Consider the following 23064-nt stretch of genomic DNA (forward strand, 5'->3'; position numbering starts at 1 on the left):
AGTGCGTACAACCATTCTTACTGACCAGAACAAAGACTGTTCTCTTAATTATGTTTTATAGTTTTAAGATTAATTTTTAAAAAATCTTTTCATCCTTGAAAGCAGGTAAGTAGTGCCCTGTAAGTATTTTCATTCTTTTCAGATTTTTCTGCTTAGAAAAATAGTTTTCACTTTGCTTACTATTTTTGAACTATACATGAGCTTTTCCACTTCAATCTATTCTACAACAATTATACATATAAGTCCTTTGTAAATAAAAGGGAATTTAACCTAAGAAAAGTTTCTCGCTCCAGTTAATCTGAAAGACAGGTATTTTTTTTTCTTTAATTAAGCAAGTAGATTTTGTTTTTTGCTTGTTTTCTAACTTTTTGTCTTTTGCGCTCCCTTCCTCAAAGTTGGGTCTGCTATTTCTGGACTACAGAAACACTGATCTCCTTTGGCTTGATATATTTTTGTGAAGGAGTGATTATATCCAGTGACACTTCATCAGTTATTGCAAGTTTCCATATTTATAAGGAAAATTCAAATAACCTAAACCAACTGAAGAATATTCTTACTTATACTCCCAAAGTTATTTTGCTGAGAATGCACAAACAGCATTTTCAAAAGGAAGGAAAATATGAGTTAAAAAAAATAGCAAACTCTACATGCATCAGAACAGGTGCATTGCTTTCCCCCTTAAATATACATAGCTGTTTTGTTTTCAAGCAGCAAAAGAACACATTATCCTTCTGATACACCTAGAATAGGAGTATTTTGTTTAGATCGATTGCTCTTTTTTGGATCTGGGTTATGCACGTCAGACATTTACTAATGTACTTCTATGAATAAATTCCCTTGTTGCCTTCATCGTATGATAAAATAACGGATCTGATGGTCTATTTGTAACTTTTGCAGCAATTATGCAATTGGTTACATGTGGTTGCAGTCATTGTTTTGAGATGTAAATATTATAAAACAGTAACCTCACATTTAAAGTTAAGCTACACTCAGTGAGCAAAACCAGGAATTAAGACTAGTAGGCAGAGAACCATTCATTCACAGCACAGGTCCAAGTCAGGATGATGACAGGACATCATTGCTTATTGTTGTTTTGAATATGTAACTTTTAATGTTTGCCACCACTGAAGAAACCTGGCTGCCAGTAGCACATTCTAGTTTCAGTGAGCTGTGAGCCAAGGGAAGGTAAAGAACCATGATAAACAGCCAGCACTGGCCATGCACAAACACTATTTGATCTGTTGACAGTCATGAGACTGAAAAAAATGAAAATCATATGTCATTGCTTCTGACCTTCTGAGCCTAAAAATAGCCTTAAAATTAAATATCCAGGATTGGTTTGTTGTTGGTGGGTTTTGTTTGCTTGTTTGTTGGGGTTTTTCTGGGTTTTTTGGTTGCTTTTTTTAAACTAAGAACAAGCATCTTCACACTGGCACTGAGAGAATGCAAAAAGTAATTTCCATTAGAAGGTGGCCTTGTGAATATGCATGCAATGTACAACATCAGATAAGGTCCTCAATATAAGTAAAGAACTGAAATACATACTGTGAGGAAATTAGATAGCTAAGAAACATTTTTCCTTCATGAATTACAACTGAAGTGTCAGTGTATCCACTAGCTTGTATCAAATGAATCCTTAACATTTGCCTCCCAGTTGTCATGTATGAGCTGCTTACTGGAAACTTTGTAATGGTATCATATTTCCAAGAAATAAGACAGACATTTCTTTGTAGAAAACAAGAATGAGCAGAAAGCAGAAAAAGATTTCACCCTCACACACAGATGGGATTTTGCGTATGTGTGTGTTTTTTGAGTTTATTTTTGTTAAAACAAGGAGAGAATACAGAGCAGAAACTGACAAGAGGGAGAAATGCTGACTAAAACAAACTGCTCAAACTGAACTGACTTCATTGCCAGAAGTCAAAGAGATGAACAAATAGAACAACAAATGGTGCCAAAAGTGTGCTCTCTGCAGAAGAAGAAGAAAATCCAGTTCTGTTCTCAGTTCTCCTCTGCAAATCCACAGAAATGCCAGGCATGTGATAGGATCTGTTCTGGACATACAACAGTGTAATGTGGGCATTTGTAGCTCATATTGCTTGGTACACAGGCACACTACACGCGTGTGTGTATTCAGAAGACAATATTTTTTCTTCCTTTCCATAAAAAAATACAAAAACAAAAGCAACAACAACAAAAAAAACAAAAAAAAAAAAACCAAGCAAAGAAAAAACCCCAAAACACCAAACCAAACCACCAAAAAAACCCCCCAAAAACCCCCAGATCATAAAAAGTGTACACCTTCCACACAACCTAGAAAAGCAGCCCACTTCTCACAGAAGAGACACCCATTCTACAGAAGAGTAGAATTCTTCTACTCAGATTCTTCTTCTAGTCAGACTCTTCGATGACTTAATGCTAAACATACTAATTTCTTTTTCTCAAGAGACCAAACTTTTCTATTTTAACTGAAATAAACAACTGATGCCCATGCACAAACCTATTTTCAGTAACAACATATGTATGGGAAATTGCAAAAATTAATCTGCTTGTAGGGTTCATAATTCAAACGTGAAATTAATATACTCATAAGTGTTCTAGATCATGCGCCTCAGAGATGTTATAAACATGAACATCTTTTGAGTTAGACCCAATGAAAAATTTAGATTTTCATTATGAAGCCTACACATGAAAAACAGCAATATACTGCTACTGGCAATGAGAGATGAAACCTATGCAATCTTCCCCTCAAAACAGACATTATGTATACAGCAACACTTGATGCTTTCCCCACCTTCACCTTCCAAATTCCCTCATCTAGATTACTCTGCAGCCCTAGCAACCCATTTATACTCAGCTGGCTGTCCACCACCATTATCTGTACCACATTCTGCCCTCATACATGACCTTAAACTCCAATCATGGAAAATACCTTGCTCACCAACCCAAAGTGTCACTTGCTATAATTAGCATTCTGGGAGCTAACTATACAGTCATTAAGGCACCGAGAAAGATACATGTCCTGTCTTAGTTCAGTGTATATCAAGTGATCAGTCAGATGACCATTAATGCAGTGAAGTCTTTATTCAGACAGCCAACTTGCCTGGCTCAAACCATGACCTGTCTCCACAGGTTATCTTTCTAGAGAAGGATAATGCTGCTCTTTCATGTTACCTTCCTATGAAATGCGGGGCTTCCAATCTCCCTTCCTGTTCCCAGGATCGTCTGCAATAATAACAACCTAACTTTGAACAGAAGAACAATCTGAATACCAGGTTGCCATTCAGCAGCAACAGCTTTGCTGAGCACACACAACTCCACAATAAAGGACACCGCCTACTGTGACTTCCCTTCTCACTGAGAACATGGGACAGAATGAGAATCTTTCCTCTCCATTCGCAAACCTTAATATTTTAATCTATTATGTCTTATCACCATCATCTTGTTCCAATTTGGATGGTCAGTTAAATGATTTAATACACCAAAGAACTACTGCTAATGCAAACTCATGCAATGCTACTATATAAGAGAAATTAGAGCATGGTGCTAGAGTGATGCAAAGAAACAGTTAACAACATCAAATTTTATTAATATAAATCACTCCTTAGTAAACCAAAGCTACCAGGCTGCTGCCTAATTCCTAATTTCTGTTAGATGTATTAAAATTCGTTATGTTTTCATATATAGTGTCAAATGGAAAACACTCCTAATGATAGAATTTATTTTCAGGATAATTTTTTTTGTACAAAAATAGTCTATTTAAAATTAAAAAAAAAAAGCTCCCTTGAGTTAAAACTAAGAAAAAAGTCAAGAGTAGCTGGGAAAAAGTGTACCTCCAGTTGTGTAAACTAATCTTTTAACATCTAAGCAATTCAAATGCATAAAGACCTTGGGAGAGTCTTCTGAGGACTATGATTTCTACACAGAACAGAAAATATTCAGTGGCCATAATTGTCCTTTCTCATGATAAAATGTGGAAAATCCATTACTAACTTAGCCGGGAGTTGAAGAAAAATTCAGCTTTTTTCAACCCTGACTTCAGTGTACCTAACCAAATAAATAATCTTCTTCCCAGAACAACAGTGATGCAGAAGTTAAATTTCTAAATATAAATAAGAAAACGGAGAAAATCAAAACTTTATGAGAGTGTTGTCTTCACTCCTCCTGACCAAAAAATCGGTGAGGTGGTCTTTGTTTCTTTTATTTTTAGTGTTACTTATATACTATACATTCTTGTCCTGCAACCTGTAAACTAACAAATAAACATGTTTTACAGACACGTATCAGACAGTAGCAAATATTTTCAGCAATTTTCACTGAGTTGTACTAGCTTATTTTGAAAGCATGTGTATAAAAAAGTTAATTAAAAATTTTTTTCATCACCATCATCATCATCAACCAGTTATATGTAATGAGATAGCAACGGATGCTGAAGTTATTCAGAGCCACTTCAAACCGACAGTTTGGGAAATGCCTGAGTAGACACTCAAGAATTCCTGAGCAGCAATTGTATTAAAAGAAAAGTGGTGGGAAGCGAAGAGGAGAATATGAGATAAAGAGGAGAGACTTTGCAGAAGTCAGTTACATCTGAAACAAGAATATGTTTATGAAAATACAGCTACTAAAGATTGAGTCAAAATCTAAGGTACTCCTTCGCTGCCACTATGGGGAATATTCTGAAACTCTAATACGTCATTATGTCTTAACATCGTATTTTCAGAATATTCTTGAACTATTAGTCTAGCTGTAATATGAGGAAACAATACTGATACAAAGAAACTTTAACAATAAAACTACAAAAAATGTGATTCCTACAGTCATTTCATAAGATCAGGTATTTTTCCTTATAAGTTGAAAAGGTATGCAAGTAGTAACTTAAAAAGGCACAACTGTGTTTGAATTAACTGCTGACTTGAATCATTTAGCTGTCAGAAGTAACTCCCCCAAATTGATTCTAAAACAGACAGACATGGAAAGGAATAGGAAAAACAAAATGGTCAACAAACAGCAGCAGAAATGCCTTAAATGCCTGCTGATGTTTTTTCAGCTTAAGGAAGGAGAAATCAATTCCAGGATCTAAGAGCTGTCCAAGGCATTAAATCTTTTATAGAGAATCATTCTAATTGTCTTCTTAGAGTTAACCTATCTCATATTCCTGAGCAATCCTATCCAATCAGAAGCCCATTTATTTTTTTTCTTAAAGCCACGTTTGAGAAATTCAGTTTCAAGTTGTCAGCACTGATAGCCATTTATTCTGCACCTACACTGAAGTCTGTGATAAAGGGAGGTTGGAAAACTAGCTGAAATTGCACTCAAATGCACTTCTGATTTTCATTGGAAGAAAGAGTTATATTACTATAAGTGTTCTGCCTGTTCCCCTTTACTGATCTTGCCAACCACTCAACTGCATTTTGCACTCTCTTTCTTTTTTCAGCATAACAACACTCAAATTACATTTCCCCTCCAAGCATTTTCCCTGGCTATTTTTTCTATCTTATCCTCACTACATTTATCTTACAAAGAAAGTAAATGAAAAATTGTATAAATGCATAATATTAACAACTACTCTTAACGTAATTTTGTGGTATCTGTCTAGTGTGTTAAATATGTCAACACACTGAAATGAAATTGTAGTGCTACAAGTAAACAGTGGGGATCTCTTTGCAGAGGTCCACCAGATTAAGAGGCAAATCACTCCTGACAATGACTGTCACAGAATACAATGCAACCAACACATAAATTATCAAGGACTAGGGAGCTCCATTCTAAACAATGTTTAGGTCCCCTGAAATCAAAATTTAAGAGACAAAACAGGAGTGAAAAATAGAAAGACAAACAGAAAGAACTGAAAAAAAAAACCAACCTTACCTTTCACAAGCTCGGACAGTCCATGCAGCAATTATCCATAATGAGATACTAAAAACCAACAGTACAGTTCCTGGACATATTGTCATTAGAGTCTTCATAACAAAACGGGTATTGAAGTTTATCTTATTTAATGCTCCAATGCTTCTAGATGAGGCATCAGTGAAAAGTTTGCTATGCAAAAGCATAACTCTGGCAATAAGATAAAGTCTTAAGAACATTGGTATAGATAAAATAATATCCACATCAGCTGTTGTTGTGGATGGAGCGTAAGAAAAGGCGAGCCGGGCTGTCCACGTGAATGTGTAATTCCCAGGTATGGGATGTATAGCACACACCAGTATTTCCAAGCAGATAAAGAAAATACGCTCATAAGTCATGGCTATTCTCCAGTCATCTGCTCCATTGTCCACCATGAACAACTGAAATAATAAAATATAAGGTTAACTTTAGTACATCATTAAAAAAACTGTTATAATTCCATTTTAAATTACCACAGTTTTCTATGCTGCCAAAGACCGCAAAAATTTTTTTTTAAAGTGCCACCTCAGAAAATGATATTATTACATCACTATGAAAGGAAATATAACTCTGGTTAAGACAAAAAGAATTTTTAATACACTCCTTTTAAAACTGCACATGAAACTGAATTTTCATTCATTCATTATTAAATCAGAATTCATCATATATTTAAATTGTAATATTTTATTTGTAAAAAAAAGTCTGGACCCCTTGACCATTCAAAATCAATTGTTTACTCAAAGTTCATAAAATTTGAGAAGCATTTAGCTGTTTTCTGAATAGACAGCTAAATTACAAAGTAAAAATATTTCTTTAGATTCCTGTTATATCACCTGGCTTCAGCCAAGGTGATATTACAGCTTCTGTAGAAGTACCCAATCTTTCTTCAAGGCACCAATAATAATCAATATTAATAATAATCAATGTAAGATACAAAACTACATGAGAAAATGGACAAGGACTCAAGAAGATACCTCATGGTGAAAATATGAAAAACAATAGCCAGCAAATATCAGAGTGGCCCAGGCAGCCAGGTGATGCCCAGTAGCTGAAAATTAAATGCACGTGTTGGCTATTGCACAATCAAGGCCTTCAACTTGTCACCCAGGAACAAAGGTGCTAAAATATTTCATACTGTTTAGCAAATTATGTGCCTGATGATTTAAGAAATAAATAGCTAATCAAGCAGTACTTGTCACTAGGTGAGAGTAGAGATATGCAAGACCTTGCAAACAGACTTCTTTTAGAGAGGAACATAGCCCATATGTACCAAGAAGATACAATTTCAGACAGAAGACCTTCCCATCACTTCAACTATAGTTTGAATCTAAACCAAGGCTCTTCAGTAAACAGGTAAGAGGGAAAAAAATACTTTTGCAGAACTTTTAAAATTAGATTATTCAAAAATAATGGGTGAGAAGACAAAGTACATCATGTGTTCTCTAATGTAAGAAAGGTATTTTTGGCATCCTAAACCCTATATACACACCAAAAATCCATTCATCTGCACTGCTCTTTGCCCCCTTCCTTCTTTCAAAAGTTTAAAAATACAAGCTTGATTTCCCTGTGTTTTTTAGTGATCAAAAAACCACTCTACATCCTCCTCATAATACCTTCAGTTTGTCTTTCATAAAAGTGCTCTATTGAAATTGTTTAGAAAAGTGATAGTCACAAATGAACTTCACTGTAGTTGATCTGATACTAAAAGAAATAAAGAAGTTAACCACAGAAAGGAACATAACAGACCAAAATAAATTTCTGTCCTTATGGATCTGGTTTTTATCCCTTATGTTCTTTCTCTCCATCTTATTACACTGAGTGTTGGTGACAAGGTTTTGGCTCTGGGGATGGCTGCAGGGCTGTCAGCAAGAAGTCAGGGTTGCTCTGCAACGTACGCACTGCAGGACACAGCTGAATTCTCCAGTGAATCAGGTGGTGCTTCTGTGAAAGCATAGCTGAGAAAGGGCAAAACATGGCCCAGGCAGTGAGGAGTAAAAGTAAAAATGTGAGAAAGAACACCAGAAATTCTAAGGTCAGAAAAGAAGAAGAGGGAGTAGGTGCTCCAGGCACCAGGAACAGAGAAGAACACATGGAAAACAAGGACCATGATAAAGGAGGCAACTCCTGAAGCCCTTGGAGATGAGCACTCTAGAGCAAGCTGGATATTTCTTGAAGAAACGCTCACTTGCAGAGAGCTCACACTGCAGCAGATTCTCCTTAGAACTAATGCCCACATAAGTCCCATGCTGGAGCAGATTTATCCTGAAGGGCTGCAGACCACAGAGGGGACCCACACAGCAGCACAAAAAAAGTGTGAGAAGAAATGTGTGGCAGAGAGGAACCGCAGGGGACACACTGTCATTCCTCCTGCCCCCCCGTACCACGCATGGAGGAGAAGATACAGGAGTTGGGAATGAAGATGTTGAGCCTGAGGAAAGGACAGTGGGGCAGCGTATTTTTTGCCTTCCTATTCTGCTTTTAAATATCAATAAAGTAAATTAATTTTCCTCAAGTTGTGCCCATTTTGCCAGTGCCAGTAACTGGAAAGGGATCTCCTGATCTTTATTTCAACTTGCGAACTTTTTAATCTTATTTTCTCTCCTTGTGCTGTTGAAGAGGGAGAGCAAAAGCATAGCTGGGTGGGGATCTCACAGCTGGCCAAGGTGAATCCACCACATTTACATATAGTTCTTATCTCCACTACAATATTATTGAAGACAAAGTCATACACTGTTGAATTAAGCTAAAGAAACACTCCATTAATTCAATGTATGCACCATGAGCACATAACATTTCTTTTACCTGTTGTCACTCTGCAAGCTACAGATACTAGATATGTGAATTGGTACTGCAAGGCTAATCTATGTCTGTCTGTATGTCTGTCTTACCAAGACAATGCAGGTTTGCACTTAGCAAATGCACTATTTGGTATTAAGGGACAAACTTCCAAAGTACTGTACAGCTCCAGTGCATTTGATTCTTGTGATTAGCCTGCAAATGCTGTAAGTCAGATCTCAGAAGTGTTACATCAGTCATGAAGAAATCTAGATATTTAGAACACTCAGAATACAGATTAATAGTAACCAGTGTGATTGAAATAAAAAATATGATAATATCAGATCTCTCAAATGCTGTGTGGGTATACAAAAAAAATAATAAATTTACAATGGCTTTAAATATTTCAATTATAAGATACATATCAAATACATGTCAAAGTGCCAGTGCTACAAAGTTTCAAAATCTGCTGAAAAAAAGCAATGGTCTTTTCTCCTCCCTTTTTATGTATGCTTTTCACAGATTTCCAAAAGAATTCCACATGAAGAAAGACAATTCAGGGAAAATTATACCCTCAGTACTAATTCAATTTAAAAGGTGAGAATAGAAAAATGTTGAGCTACACATGGGCATTAAAATCTGATTTTGCCATTTTTATAGCAGATAATGTTATTTTATGACTGATTTTTTTAAAAACATTGGGACATCATTGTGGAAGACATACTTGATAACATTGTCACCTGTCAGCAGAAGAAATCCTAACATGCAACATAGAAAGAAATTTCTCAGCAGATCTCAGTGGAATGGGTTATGCTTATGGATACAGAAGGTCCTTACCAACCTTCCGTGACCTTAGGTGTGACAATTTATTCTAAGAAAACTAGTATTTTAAAGCGATAATATCTTAAGCTGTCATATAATGAGATTTAGGAAGTAAAAACACGAAAGGCAGAAAACACCGGTAGTCACAAATACACAGATACAGCAAAACATTTCTACTACATAACAATATTAACATTTCAAAATCGCATTCATGAGGATGACTTTGTTACAGTTCTTTGCCTAGGTTCAAACTATGATGGATATCAAACACTGCAGAACACGAACAGGCCTCAACCACTGTGAGTATGCTGTGAATAACAATTAAGTTCAGACATCATAAAATGACACAGAAACTAGTACAGGATTTCATGTACATTTTATATACTTGCAATTATGAAATCTACTTAATGCAAGCTTCACTTCTAATTTGGAAGATACAGAGGTATTTGTGCATGCCTGTGTGCTTGGCTATGTTCATTTCCACTCCAGAAAGTGAAGAACATAAATATAGGGAGAAGGAAAAAGACAGGTGAACAGCACAATTCAAAGGGTGTGTATACACACCCCAGGCTGATTTCAGACAATCTGGCTGTAATAAACATGCATTAATTTCAAGATACTACTCCTCATCTGAATGGAGAATGACACTAGCAATAAAAAGAGAATTTAATAAAAGAGTGATCAAACCTTCCTGTAGATTTGAGTCCTGCACTTCACAGAGAAGGACAAACTTCAGTCAAGGTCACATATGTTATGCCTATTCATAGTTTTCAAATTTTTTGTAATTATTCAGAGTTAAAATCTAATGCAAGTACTTCATCAGTGTCCTGCAAGGTTCTCCAAATATAGAACTCTCATATACTTTTACCACATCTCCACTTTGTGTGAAAAATTCTGAAGTTATTTTCACCTGGAATTATGCAATGTATTTCTAGCATGTTCTACGTGAATGTAAGACACAGAATCAATGCCCCACTTTAAAAATATAAAAATGACAGGTATTTATATAGATAGGTATGTGTATATTTACATAACACTTGTGAGTTACACTGTTACATTCATATAACACCAGATGAAAAAAACCAGAAAGGCATTCTAAACAGACAGATTGCACACGTAAGAAATTGGATCAGAGACTCCCTAAAGGAGAGAAACAAAAGGAGAGAAGTTAATTTTCTAAATGTTGGTGAATGCAAAGAAAAAGGAAACTAGTCATATTTTAAAAATGCCTTTACAGGCAAAATTAAAAATCTGAGAACTGCATCACTACCCTGCTGTAATACTGTGCAGACACAATAATACAGGAGTAAAAAGGAAGCAATAAACAGTGATAAAGCAGCATCAGCTGTAATGCTGGAAGCATTCCTTGGAGAAAGGAAATCAACTTTACTTACAAGCAAGTTGTTGCAATTGTTTAATTTAAGAACCCAAATTAAAAATGGTTAAATACTGGAGTCACTTAAATCTTACAAAAGAACTGATAGGACTATGATTAAGAGTAGCAAAATATGGGTTCTGGGATTGATGACATACCAGAATTTTTGGCCCAGTATTTTTCTATAGTGTGTATTACACAAAGTATCATTCACACAATCAAAAAAATAAAAACACTATGGTAGACAAAGAAGATACTCTTTTTGTCCCACTACTCCAAAAAGCAAAGTTACTGTCCCACAGCACCTCATTAGGTAAAAATTGTTTAAAGCCATTTTCAAGTCATGATGGGAGATTGCCATCTTAAGCCTTTAGCACAGTCGCCTCTAACTAGGAGATGGAAATTACTTTCTTGCATCATTGGAAGGCATGCAATCAAATGGTCTGTAAGTTACCCAAATGCCTGTTGATCTTGGAGAGCCTACAGGAGTTTCTGGAAGCTGCTGTGCTGCTCATCCTAAGTACAATGCCCCAGATCAGACACGTTTGTGGGTTTAATACATATGTAAAGTCATGAGGCATCAAACTCCTTCTGCACATACAAAGCACAGAAGGCAAATAATACATTTTTTCACAAAATGGCATGAGGGACTGGCTATCTTGTATTTGCCAGAATGTTTTCCACATCCAGAATAAAAAACAAACTTTCTAGTAGGTCACTAGAAACTAATCTGTAAGATCTAGCTATCTACCAAATGAAACTTGCTTAGTTCATTCAAAAGAGGAAGCTAGACTGCTCTATAACTTATACATGTACCCATGCATGCACACAAATATTCCCCTCCCAACTATAAACACCCCACTTTAAACAGAAGATCTTAAAAGTCTGGTACTTAGTTTCAGCCCAAAAATTATTATTTGCATAGTACATTTAAATTTGACATCTCTGTGCAAAAATTTTTTTTTACAATGATTAATATTTTGCTATAAATAAAGCATGTATGTAAAGAAAACTTCATGTTAATGATTCCTGATAGTTAAACATGCCCAAAATACTTCTCTCAAATACTGCATTTAGATGTTATCATCTTGGGAGGGATGGGGAAAAGAGGCTCAGAGAATTTATAGTCTTTGTGAATTATATTTTCAAAAGTGCAGTACCAAAAAATTTCACATTAAAATACATCTGAACAGTACATCTTGGTTACTCTGACAAAATCACAAATTTGACAAAAGGTCACAAATAACCACAATAATTTAAAAAAAACCAGGTGTGTATTAAACAATGCTATTGGCCAGGTTTGTCTATATCTTTTTTAATATCTATTCCTCAATCATTATTAAAAAATAGGAGAGTTTTTAGAAAGAAAGTAATTTAGAATCAATGAATAACAAAGGGTTAAACCCTGCATGAGCACACAAAGTTAAATTCCACCTACCCATATTTCCCTTCTGGTTTAATCCACATGCTAACAGTATTCTTTTTAGCTTTTTCTCTCTAAAGATATTCAGAAGCATTCCTCAATATTTTTAAATGGTACTTTACAGATTTTCAGCTGTATTCTTCATCCCAAGCTACGAAATAGCTTAACACCCCCTCCTCCCCCTCAACAGCCTACAATGCCAAAAGACCATTATAGCACTAGCAATTGCTGAGACGTACATAATTTCTTTTCATATAAGTCTCTCCATATACATGCATGTGCTCTAAGCACTCAAAGAAGATGAGACACTCCTGATAATGCCATTACTTTCTATGTAGTATTAAGAATCGAAATTCAAGGACTACAAAAAAACCCAGAAAATACATTCCAAGATATCTGGATTCTTTCCCAAGGATACAGAGAAGAGCCCCCTGAGAAAAGCATAATTATGGATTGAGCTAAGAAGTCATCAAAAGCTCATAAATATATTAAAAAATCAAAGTAATTAGATAATGAGCTTATTATTAATAATAGATTGTAAACAAAATTAATACAAAAACAGGGTTTTTTCACTTTCATTATTAAACAGATATTTCGCAAGACAATTTCCTAGTATAATTCTGTTTGGAGTCTTGCTTGAACAATCACCGCTGAGCTTCCTCAGATCTGTAATCAACAGAGAGATATTTAGTTACATGAATTTTTATGAACATTTGAACAAATCAGAGCTCCATAAATAAAAGTCCACCACTCAGGGTGAGTACATTCATTTGAGATATTCAGCAGAATAAGCACTATGTGACTCAATTGAATTGACTGAAGCAAGAGTTTCTACTTATCAATGTCTAAGAAAGGTATTCTTTCATTTCAACAATATTAATTTAACAGCTATTTTGTTACACCAACGTTTCAGTTCCTACTCCCAGTGCTGCATAAAACAACCAAAACAAGCTCCTAAGTCACCACATAAAGAAGGCTGCCATCCAGCACCAGAAATTTCCTAAAACCCTTGTGTCTGGCTTTGAGAATCAAAAATATCCTCCAGGCAGATACAGAAGCAGCATGTTTATCAAAGCTCTGCACCACTAAAGTGCAAGAACAATAAGAGAGAAGGAGAAAAACTGGGGGACTGGCTGATACACCAGAAGGCTGCCACTCAGTGGGACCTTGACAGACTGGAGAGTTGGCCAAGAAAACTTAATGAGGGAAGCGTAGAGGGCATTGCACCTGGGGAAGAATAACCCTAAGTGCCAGCACAGGTTGTGGGCTGACCTACTGGAGAGCAGCTCTGTGGAGAAGCAGCTGGGAGTCTTCATGGATGCCAAGCTGACCATGAGCTGGCAGTGCCCTTGTGGCCAGGAGGGCCCGTGGTGTCCGGGGGTGCATTGGGAACAGTGTGGCCAGCAGGGTAGGGAGGTGATAAATGGTTAAATGCTGGAGTATGCCCCTCTACTCGGTCCTAGGGAGACCACTCCTGGAGTGCTGTGTCCAGGTCCAGGCTCCTCAGTGCAACACAGACAAGCAGCTACTGGAGAAGGTCCAGAGGAGACCACAAAGAGCTGAGGGGTCTGGAGCATCTCTAAGGATGCAAGGCTATTCGCATGTAGCCAGCCCTTATGAAACCCACCAGTAACCTAAGCTAGCCAGACCACACCTTGTTCTGAGTTCAGTTTCCATAAGCTGCCAACCTGCACTGCCCTGTGCTTTTGCTGGCCCACTCTGGCACACTCTCCCTGCTAAAACAGTGCAGAAAAATTGTGCCAGTTTTATTACACCTGAAAGGGAAAGTTGCAAAGTAAATGGATTGCTTAGGTCTACTTTCACAAATTTAAAAAAATTATCACACTGAACAAACAGCCATGCTAATAAAATAATATCTAACAACAATAACAAAAAAAAAACTCTCCAAAAATTTCTTCTGGCCTTTTAGGTCTGCTTCAACTACTACAATGAAATTGGTAGTACAAGGATGGAAACATCGATATCAAAGTAAGGAATGATTTTAGCTTTGCACTGGAGCAGCAGTTACAAAACTTAGTACAAGAAGAACACATAAAGTAACTGTGCCATTTTGCAGAACTAACTTTAAATATGTATATCAAGAAACGTAGTGATTTGTGATATGTTTTTTTACATTTTTAGTACCTGAAAAATAAAGTAATTCTAATTCTACATTCTTCTTGCAGATGCAAAAGTCACTGGGAAGAAATCTACATTTTAATATATTTATGTTATTTTATATAATTATTTTACAATTCTTCATTTACAATTTGTTTTTCTTCATTCAAAACTAAAAATAATTTGTTCTATGGATCGCTGCATGAAGAAAACACCATCTCCCAAAACGACTGCCATCTGCCACTGTGAGAGAAGCCTCACTCTCTTCAGGGATGATCAGCTTCATTACTACTAGGAAAACGGGAATCAATTTTTAAAAAGTACGTATTTTCTGAAGAAACTGGCAGTTTTTGCAGGGGAGACAGGAGTCAAAGAAACACTGAATTTGAGGCTAAATAAGATGAGCTAACTCATTCATTCGGTCAAAGGAGCACAACAGAGACTATAAAGTAGGAAATTGTTTTTAGGAAATGATGAGAACCAACACATCATATACTCAAGAATCTGTCTTCTCAGTTCCTCCTCTAGTGTTTACTTATTACATAAATACTTTAGGTATGTGAGAAAGTTTGAATGCTGGGGGTTTTTTTACACTAATTACATTTTTATTAACATGACAGTGGGTGAGTACACATCAGCATCACAGGAATGATGAAGTAGCTGTAAATGTTTTTACTATCTTGGAAACAGTTTAACCCAGAATTTTATGCAAGAGTATGTTAAAAACAACTACAAATTTAGAAATATAAAATCCAAGTATTGTCCTAAAGCATGACTACTAAAATAAGGGAAAGTATACTGTGCAGAAGAAAAGGAAGAATGGAGTTTAAAAAGTACTTGTGTATTTAAAAATTCTAATAAGCATAGTTATGCATTAACTTCAAGTGTTTAGAGGCATTTGGTCTTATTCAAATGTCTCCATAATACATCCTGGCAAATAAAGTTTTGAGGAGGCAGCAATAAAGGAAGTATGTACTTAATATCTTTTCCTCTTGAAGGCCTAAAGTGGGCTTCTGGCTAAACCATACAGCAGATGAAGTCTTCAAACTGCTAAGATCAACTTAAATTATTTTTAAGTAGGGCAGTTTTCAACACCAGATTAAATAGACATAGGCACAAGTTTCTTTACAGGTATTTACATGTATTTCTTAATAGGTAAAATACCATTTTACTTGATCACTACTAATTATGAGTGCACCCGCTTCCTCAGGGAAAAAAAATTGTCTCAGCCTATGTCTTAGTACACAAAGTTCTTTTTGCTGCCCAATAATTATATGAATGTTACAGCTTCATCAAATCTGTCTGGTTTACAGCAGCTCTCAGGTAAAAGATGGTCTGTTCTCAAAGAAACTTGCTTTTTTAATATCTCAGGAAAACAAATACACCAACAAAACAAATACACTGATTATGGTCAACCCCCTTATCATCCACAATTTAAAAATAAAATTGCTGTTCAAAACATTTCAGAAAGCTTTATTTTCACATCCTTTATGCTCAATGGGACATCCTAGAGAAGCAAAAATTCTGATGTCCAGCAGCTGACATGGGATGTTCCCAGCCACAACATATGTACAAAGGCCACTGGTGAAATGCAAGGACTATTAATTTTGGATTAGCTGACATAAGTTGTATATTAAAAAAAAAACCCTGTCCCCTCTTGCCTTCCCAGTGCCAAATGGTGGGAGAGAAGAATGGCCTGCCAGCTGACAGCCACACATTAAACTTCCCATCTGACTCCAGTGCATCCTATTCTGTTGCTGGGAGGTAGACAATGTCTATTCATGTACAGCTGCTCATAAAAAGAACCATTTTCCTATTTGATGACTGAATCTGAAAATCAGACTGGCCATGGGTAGTCTTATATCAATATCTTTTCAAAACATTGTGCCATTAAACTGTCTTAAAACTACACTGAAACTAGCACTTGTCTATCATACCACATGAAGTTTAAATTATTCTAAACCATCATACTGCAAAAAATACAACAGAATGCAAATTATTGGCTTTTACCATGAAGCCTAATCCTGAATAAGGGCAAAAGAATGGAGTGGTCCTACCGTGAACCCACTTTACCCATGACACCATTCAGATAAGGATCATATTCAATAGCAGCTGCCATAGGGTACCTTTACAGTTATACTTGAATTTGGATGGACAAGAATTTCTGCTCTAGAAGTCAACTTCTCATGTAGTGCCCAGGAAAAATTCATGGGTTGTAATCTATGAAGGAATTTACAAAAAAAGAACCCACTACAATCTTGCTACAGTGGCTGCATGGTCAAAACAGAATTTTATTGCTACTGCAGAGAAATGGCCAAGGCAAAGTCAGTTAAGAGAACTTTAACTTATTCATAAATCAATGTCTGTTCAAGAGATTTCAAAACCTCTGGAAAAAATATTTTAATGATAACAAAAATGTTGAGGATCAAATAATTAACACATAATAAGGCTGCTCTACTGAAATGCTCTAAATATCCCACTAATTCAGATACTCCAAAATACAGATCCACTTCTGAAGTCAGTTGTGCATGACTGCTGTAAAAGTGATAACCAGTACTTGTAGTAGTACAACAGAAACACAGTGAGAATAATTTTGATGAAAATGTCATTAAACTTAGACACTATCAGTGAGTACTCAGGATCATTATTTCTAATAATTTTAGGTAGGAGGTAATTTATTTTGTGCTGTCAAGCTACACCTGGACATTAAGTCTTTCTCCAGGTTCCCAGACTGAATTCAGGTTTCTTATGCATGTGGGTTTTTATTTATTTATTTATTTATATTGTGGATGCAATGGTGCAGACTGAATCAAAGTTACTGTGCCATTTTTATTTTTAACTAAAGACATACCTGATTCTCTGGCCTCAAGAGACCATATTCTTAAAAGCTATTGACAACTATTAACAACTGTCACAAAACAAGAAAGACCATTCACCAACTAGAACGCATCTTTGTTTTGCTGAGTGACTGAAAATGAAGCATTGCTTCATAATGCGTTTCTCTAGTGAAAGACACTACCATAAGAGGTCAGTTATAGGGCAGGTGCAAATGACTGTGCATATCTGTAATAATGCTACAGAACTTGCAGAGCTATGAAAGATGGAATAAAACTTTTAATAGGAATAAAATGCTTCATAAAGAATAGTATCTCATTAGAACATACTGTGGAGCACTGCATTCATTTTATATTGCAGATTTTGGGACATCTCCTAAAGTAGGCAATATAATTCTTGACAATTATAGGCATAGATGGATGGCAATTACAATGCCTTATTTACATGACAAATGACTGATCTGAGCATAAGACTACATGATAGGCAAGCCTGAGCTTCAAGTTTAGCTGTGAAGCCATCCCCAGATTTTTTCCACAGGACTTGAACTCTTAATCTCAGTGTTCTCTTTCGTAAAAACATCCTTTATGTGACAAAAAAAAAAAAAAAAAAAAGTAAGGAATTGTCCAGATAATTTTCTTTTACAATGAAATACTTTTACAATATAAATACTTGCTAGAAAAGCTTTTCCTTCTTTTCAGACTATCTTACACCTTCTCATCGAACCACAGAACTGAAGTATACTGTTTGTGGAAGACACACAGTTGCATAATTTTTTGCAGAATACAGATAAAGGTCAAAAAGCTCTTTATACACAGGTGAAAATAAAATCTGTAGATACGAGCCCACATATATTTACTTCTCACTTATTTTTTATTTCAAATATATTCTTTCACAAACAGGGGTTTTGAAGAGGAACTATACTTAAGAAGTTACACTATACAGCCTCTTAACTCTGTTTTTGACCCTCATGGTTCCTGCAGCCTTCAGTAATTTTATGACTGTATTCAATTAGAATTCCATAAAAATTTCTGTTGGTCAGTATATAACAAAGAACCCAGCTCTCCCCTGTACATCAAGATAACTCCATAGTACTAGTACAGATAAAATTTCAGAAGCTGCCACTTTGACACAAGGTTTTTGTTTTAATATGTTTCTGTAGGGGAAAAACAAAAAAAACCCAACCAAACCGAGAGCACATTACTCTTAAAAGGTTAAGAGCAGGACTTTAAAATATAAAATTATTTGCATATGGAACACATAAGAGTGTTTCCATACATCATTAAAAGGTTTAGAATATCCTTAAAAGAAATTTAGTTCCAAAAGATCGGTCTGTCTCCAACAAAATGAAAGAGATGAGAAAGCACCTTAGAAGACATTGCTCTTCAGAACCCAATTCTCTCACTCCTTATGGAATAAATAATACTCACGCCCTTCTATAAAATGTGAATATAAAACTGTGCTTATTAACGACTATTTCCACACAAATGAAGGGCACAATTGCAGGGACTGTTCAAGCGGAAAGAAGAGAATGAATCAGTTAGTTACAAATGTGTGATACTCTGCAACTGTGAAAATATTTAGGCATGATATTAACTGAACATTTTGTTTGCAAAAGTCTGGGCTCAGACACACCAGTTTAAAATATAAGATGTTCATATTTGACTGCTGCCTTTACAAAATAATTATTTCTAAGCTGTAAAGCGTGTTCTCATGACAGCTGCTTCTGATCATCTGAGAGACATAGGAAGGAATCTCTTAATGTGGCTTTCGTTAAAACAATGGGACAAGGTCAATTTACACAACTGAATCAAGAACACATCGCAATATTTCTCTATGAAGAATAATCACACTAAGAAATCTATCTATATATGTAGATATTTAAATTAACTGGATTTTTAGAGCATTTCAATTTAGAGCACTCATTATGTGTTAAGGATTTGATCTATATTATTCATATCACTTTTACTGAACAGAAGTTTTCCCATTCATATTTTTCAATGCAACGTCATTTAAGTTATTAAATTTAAAAAAGGCAAGAGAAAAATTCAATTCTATTTGTGTGTGTTACCATGATATGCAGCTTTTCTCTTTTCCATAGAAAAAAGCTGTGAAAACTTCCTCACAAAATTCCTGAACACTTCATGAATTTTTTAATTAAATTTTTGTACAGCGATCAATATTTCCAGCTTACATGAATGCTAGTTACAAGATCAATTACAGCCTCTTCTCTTAGTGGTAATTTACATCTTAAAAGGAACTTCATAGGTTCAGAGCAACATTTTGTCCTCTACTGAGGGAAGGTGACAACTTTCATCATCAACGGTGAAAACAGTTGATTGAAAGAGAACTTTTTAATTCTCCAGAGTCCTAAACAGCAGCCATTCCTGTTCTGATCTTCACACAAAACAGATGTCAAATACATCTCAAATCAAACTCAAAGCCCAAGATACTACATTTGGTAGATCACACACAAACCAGAACCAAGACCAAAAAGGTATTTATGCACACTCATCAGTTCTGGCACACTTTGACTTAAAGTCAGGCAAAAAAGAGCTGTAGTCAAGTACCTGATAGAATTTCCCAATTTGATGGTCCCACAGCTGAAAGATCTGACATGTACAATAGTTTCACATTAAGATGGGCATGCAGAATCCCTCTAACACTGAAGACAAGAGCATCTGTTCATTTCAGCTAAGCTACACAATTTATACAAATCCAGAATCTGATCCCTGGTTACAAATGTTCTCAATGCTCTCTCTCCTCCAACAGCGACAATGACATACCTTCCCACACCTCATAATGCATTGTTATGTCTTGAAAAACTTCTAACAGTTTCATTAAAAAACGGTTGGAACAACATCAGAGATAAATAAATAACTCCACGTATGGCTGGACCAACCACTCAGTGTACTGAGCACCACGTACCACCTCCTTCTACAATCTAATAAAGCCAGTTGGAAATAGAGGCATAATATATGTTTAACCTTACTGCCCCTTCCAAGGCTGATCACCATTAAAGGATTTTCAAGCCTGCCTTCCACGCCATATGCATTCCAGTGCTGCTTCTCAGAGACAATGGGCACCTGCAGTGTTTCTTACATCAACAGGATCTACACATAAAACTATCAAAAATGTACTGAACAGAATTGAAACTTAGTGTTTCACAAAAATACTCTACAGTGTTAACTTGACATATGCTGTTAATTTGTCAAGTATGGTGACAATGGATTCCTGTGTGATTCCCTGGATTCCTGTGTGATTTTGTGCAGTTCATTACAGAAGTGAAATGTGTGTTAAATTTAATTGGTAAAGGGGAATTTTTGAATCTGAACATGAAGTTACCATATCCTTGATCAACTGCCACACAATAAGTTTGTTGTTGCTTGACTCAAAATCTATTAGAATAATTAGAAAAAAAAATCACTAATTCTCAAGAGACCCCAGATCAGGCTAAGTAACACTCTAAGTTTATTTCTTGATTTGCAGCCGTTTTCCATCAGACTTGCTCTCTGTGCCCTTAGTCTAACTCATTCATTTCTTAAGCTGAAGATTTACAGTCTGTGTGAGCAATCCCTGATGCTTCAATACACCTAAGCAAAGACAAGTTGAACTCCACACAAAGTCAAAAGATTGCCAGCAAGACAATGAAATGCACACGTACCACTCCAGTGAAGGCAAAACAATGACATGGATAGAAACAAATAAATAACAGATAAAAAAAAATAAATAAGTTGGTCTATAGAACAACCATTTCTTCTTATGACAAGGAACTGTAAGGGAGTTTAACTGTTCACAAGTGCACAATTTTTACAGTAAAACTTTCCACTGATGCCAGTAAAATAATGAAACTCCCATAAACTGTGCTTATTATCATCATGCACTACGGGATGTATTTGCACAATAAACAGGTATTATGTATTTATTACCATTCTTTTCTGTTACCTGATACTGCTTGTTCAATTTTTTCTAGTTTTCAGGCACAGGGAAAAGAAGTTTCTTAATTCTTCAGCAAGATATTTGGGCTCTTGGCTGTGGTAATTTTATAGAAAGGTAATGACAACTGACAATGTTTCACTCCAAATCTATCAGTAGCACGTTATTTTCCCACCACTTCAGAACTGTTGGGACTGATGTTACTTTTTTCCTGCAGACCTGTGAGGTTCTGCTATGCAAGCAATAAGTTAAGCTTAACCTTGGAGTTTGCAAGCCTTTCCACGGGTGTTCTATCCAAGTATGAACTAGCAATGCATTTTAAAAGTGGTTAGAAACTTCAGCTGATACACACACACACACACGATTTCTATTTGCTTTAACAAATACCAACAACTTTCATGATTCTGCACGAGTGACAGCATCTGTATCAGGGAAAAAAAAAAGAAGCTCAGATGCTGTCTGAGACAGCACAGGTTAGCAATACTCAGGTTACTATTATTCAGGACAGGTAGTATGTTTATTTACAGAAAGGGTACACTAAGCAGTCCAGCATTAAAGAAGTGTTCCAGTGGATATATTCATCCACTGACCACCATCTCTGAACAAATACTCAGCTGTGGTGGGAATGCCCAGCAAAACATTAAAGACCTCTGAATGGCAGTCTCACAGACTTTTGATTTAATCCTTTTGCTCTTCCTAATACAAGAAAGTGCCAGTACTAGATCAGGAGTGAATAGTTAAAAAGCATTTGTGTCTCTAACCATAACACAGATAGGCAGCGACATCCATTTTTAAAGAAAATTAGAAAAACTGCAGATTTATCTTGTAAACCCCCACTCAAAACTTTCTTAAATTCCCTTTTATTTATGGATCGAATTCCACTAGAGGAATGTGGAATGGAACAGTAAGTTCTAAAGAGTACAATTTTAACTATGTTACATACTGCCTCTGCTTTAATTACGTAAAATAGTATTAAGTAACAAACTGTTTATGCATGAAGTGGATAATCAATATATCAAAAATTATTATGATAACTGGATAATGTTGTCTTTTTAGCTCTTCCCTCTTTCACCTCTTTAAACTCTCAACCAGAGTAACAGTCAGAGAAATACCTGTTCTAGGCTGGGATAATGATGAATTACATTTTTCCCATTGATCTTTCAAACACAAAGCACTTGTTCTGAAGAACTGAATCAACAACCACACAGGCCTGGAGAGAGAGCAATGCATATTTCATTATCTCCCAAGTGTAATGTTTTTAACATCATTATAGACACAACAAAAATGGAACAAAAAGTGAACACACATTTTGTGGTCATCACTAGCCTCAAGTCCAACTCTGTTACTCATTAGGATTTTTTCTAGAAGAGGGAAGGACGTGAAGCAAACTTGCTCACAATTTTTATCCTCTTTTTGGGAAACAATAAAGTAAGCTATGAATTAACATTTGAAACCAACTGTTTCCAACTGACTTTGATTGTATTCTTAACACTAACTCACATTTATTAAAATTCATAACAGCTCACATTTTTACTCCCGGGTCTGGCTAATACAGCGTCATCACTGAAAACATATTTGTGGAAAATGTTTAAACAGTTCCAGTATTTCACAAAGACTACTCAGCATCCCTACAGTTAGCCTTGTCTAAACACTGCAGTTACCACCCTTCTAGAGACTGTGGTCTGCCAGCTGCAGAGCTATGTGTAGGTTCCTGGGAGCCGCGCAGGAAGCGGGTGTCGGTGCCCGGCGGGATGCGCCGCCGAGCCGGGCGCTCCGCGCGGAGCTGTCTGCGGTGCTGAACCGGCGGCTCCACACCGCCCCAGCCGCACCCGAGCGCCCCACCGCACACCCACCACGGTCCGACCGCGGGAAAGGACGAAAACTCAGTTGCCTTACG

General features: G+C 36.1%; 1 protein-coding gene across 1 annotated transcript in view; it reads right to left on the minus strand.

Annotated features, from left to right (window-relative positions):
- KCNN2 (potassium calcium-activated channel subfamily N member 2) overlaps window positions 1–23064 on the minus strand; it is a 68107-nt gene that overhangs the window by 40607 nt on the left and 4436 nt on the right. The window contains exon 3 of the mRNA XM_041484177.1: window positions 5869–6287. Within this exon, the coding sequence (XP_041340111.1) occupies window positions 5869–6287 (419 nt within the window). The remainder of the gene's footprint in view (window positions 1–5868; window positions 6288–23064) is intronic.

This window comes from Pyrgilauda ruficollis, unplaced genomic scaffold, assembly GCF_017590135.1.
Source record: "Pyrgilauda ruficollis isolate IOZ18807 unplaced genomic scaffold, ASM1759013v1 scaffold64, whole genome shotgun sequence".
NCBI classification, from domain to species: Eukaryota; Metazoa; Chordata; class Aves; order Passeriformes; family Passeridae; genus Pyrgilauda; species Pyrgilauda ruficollis.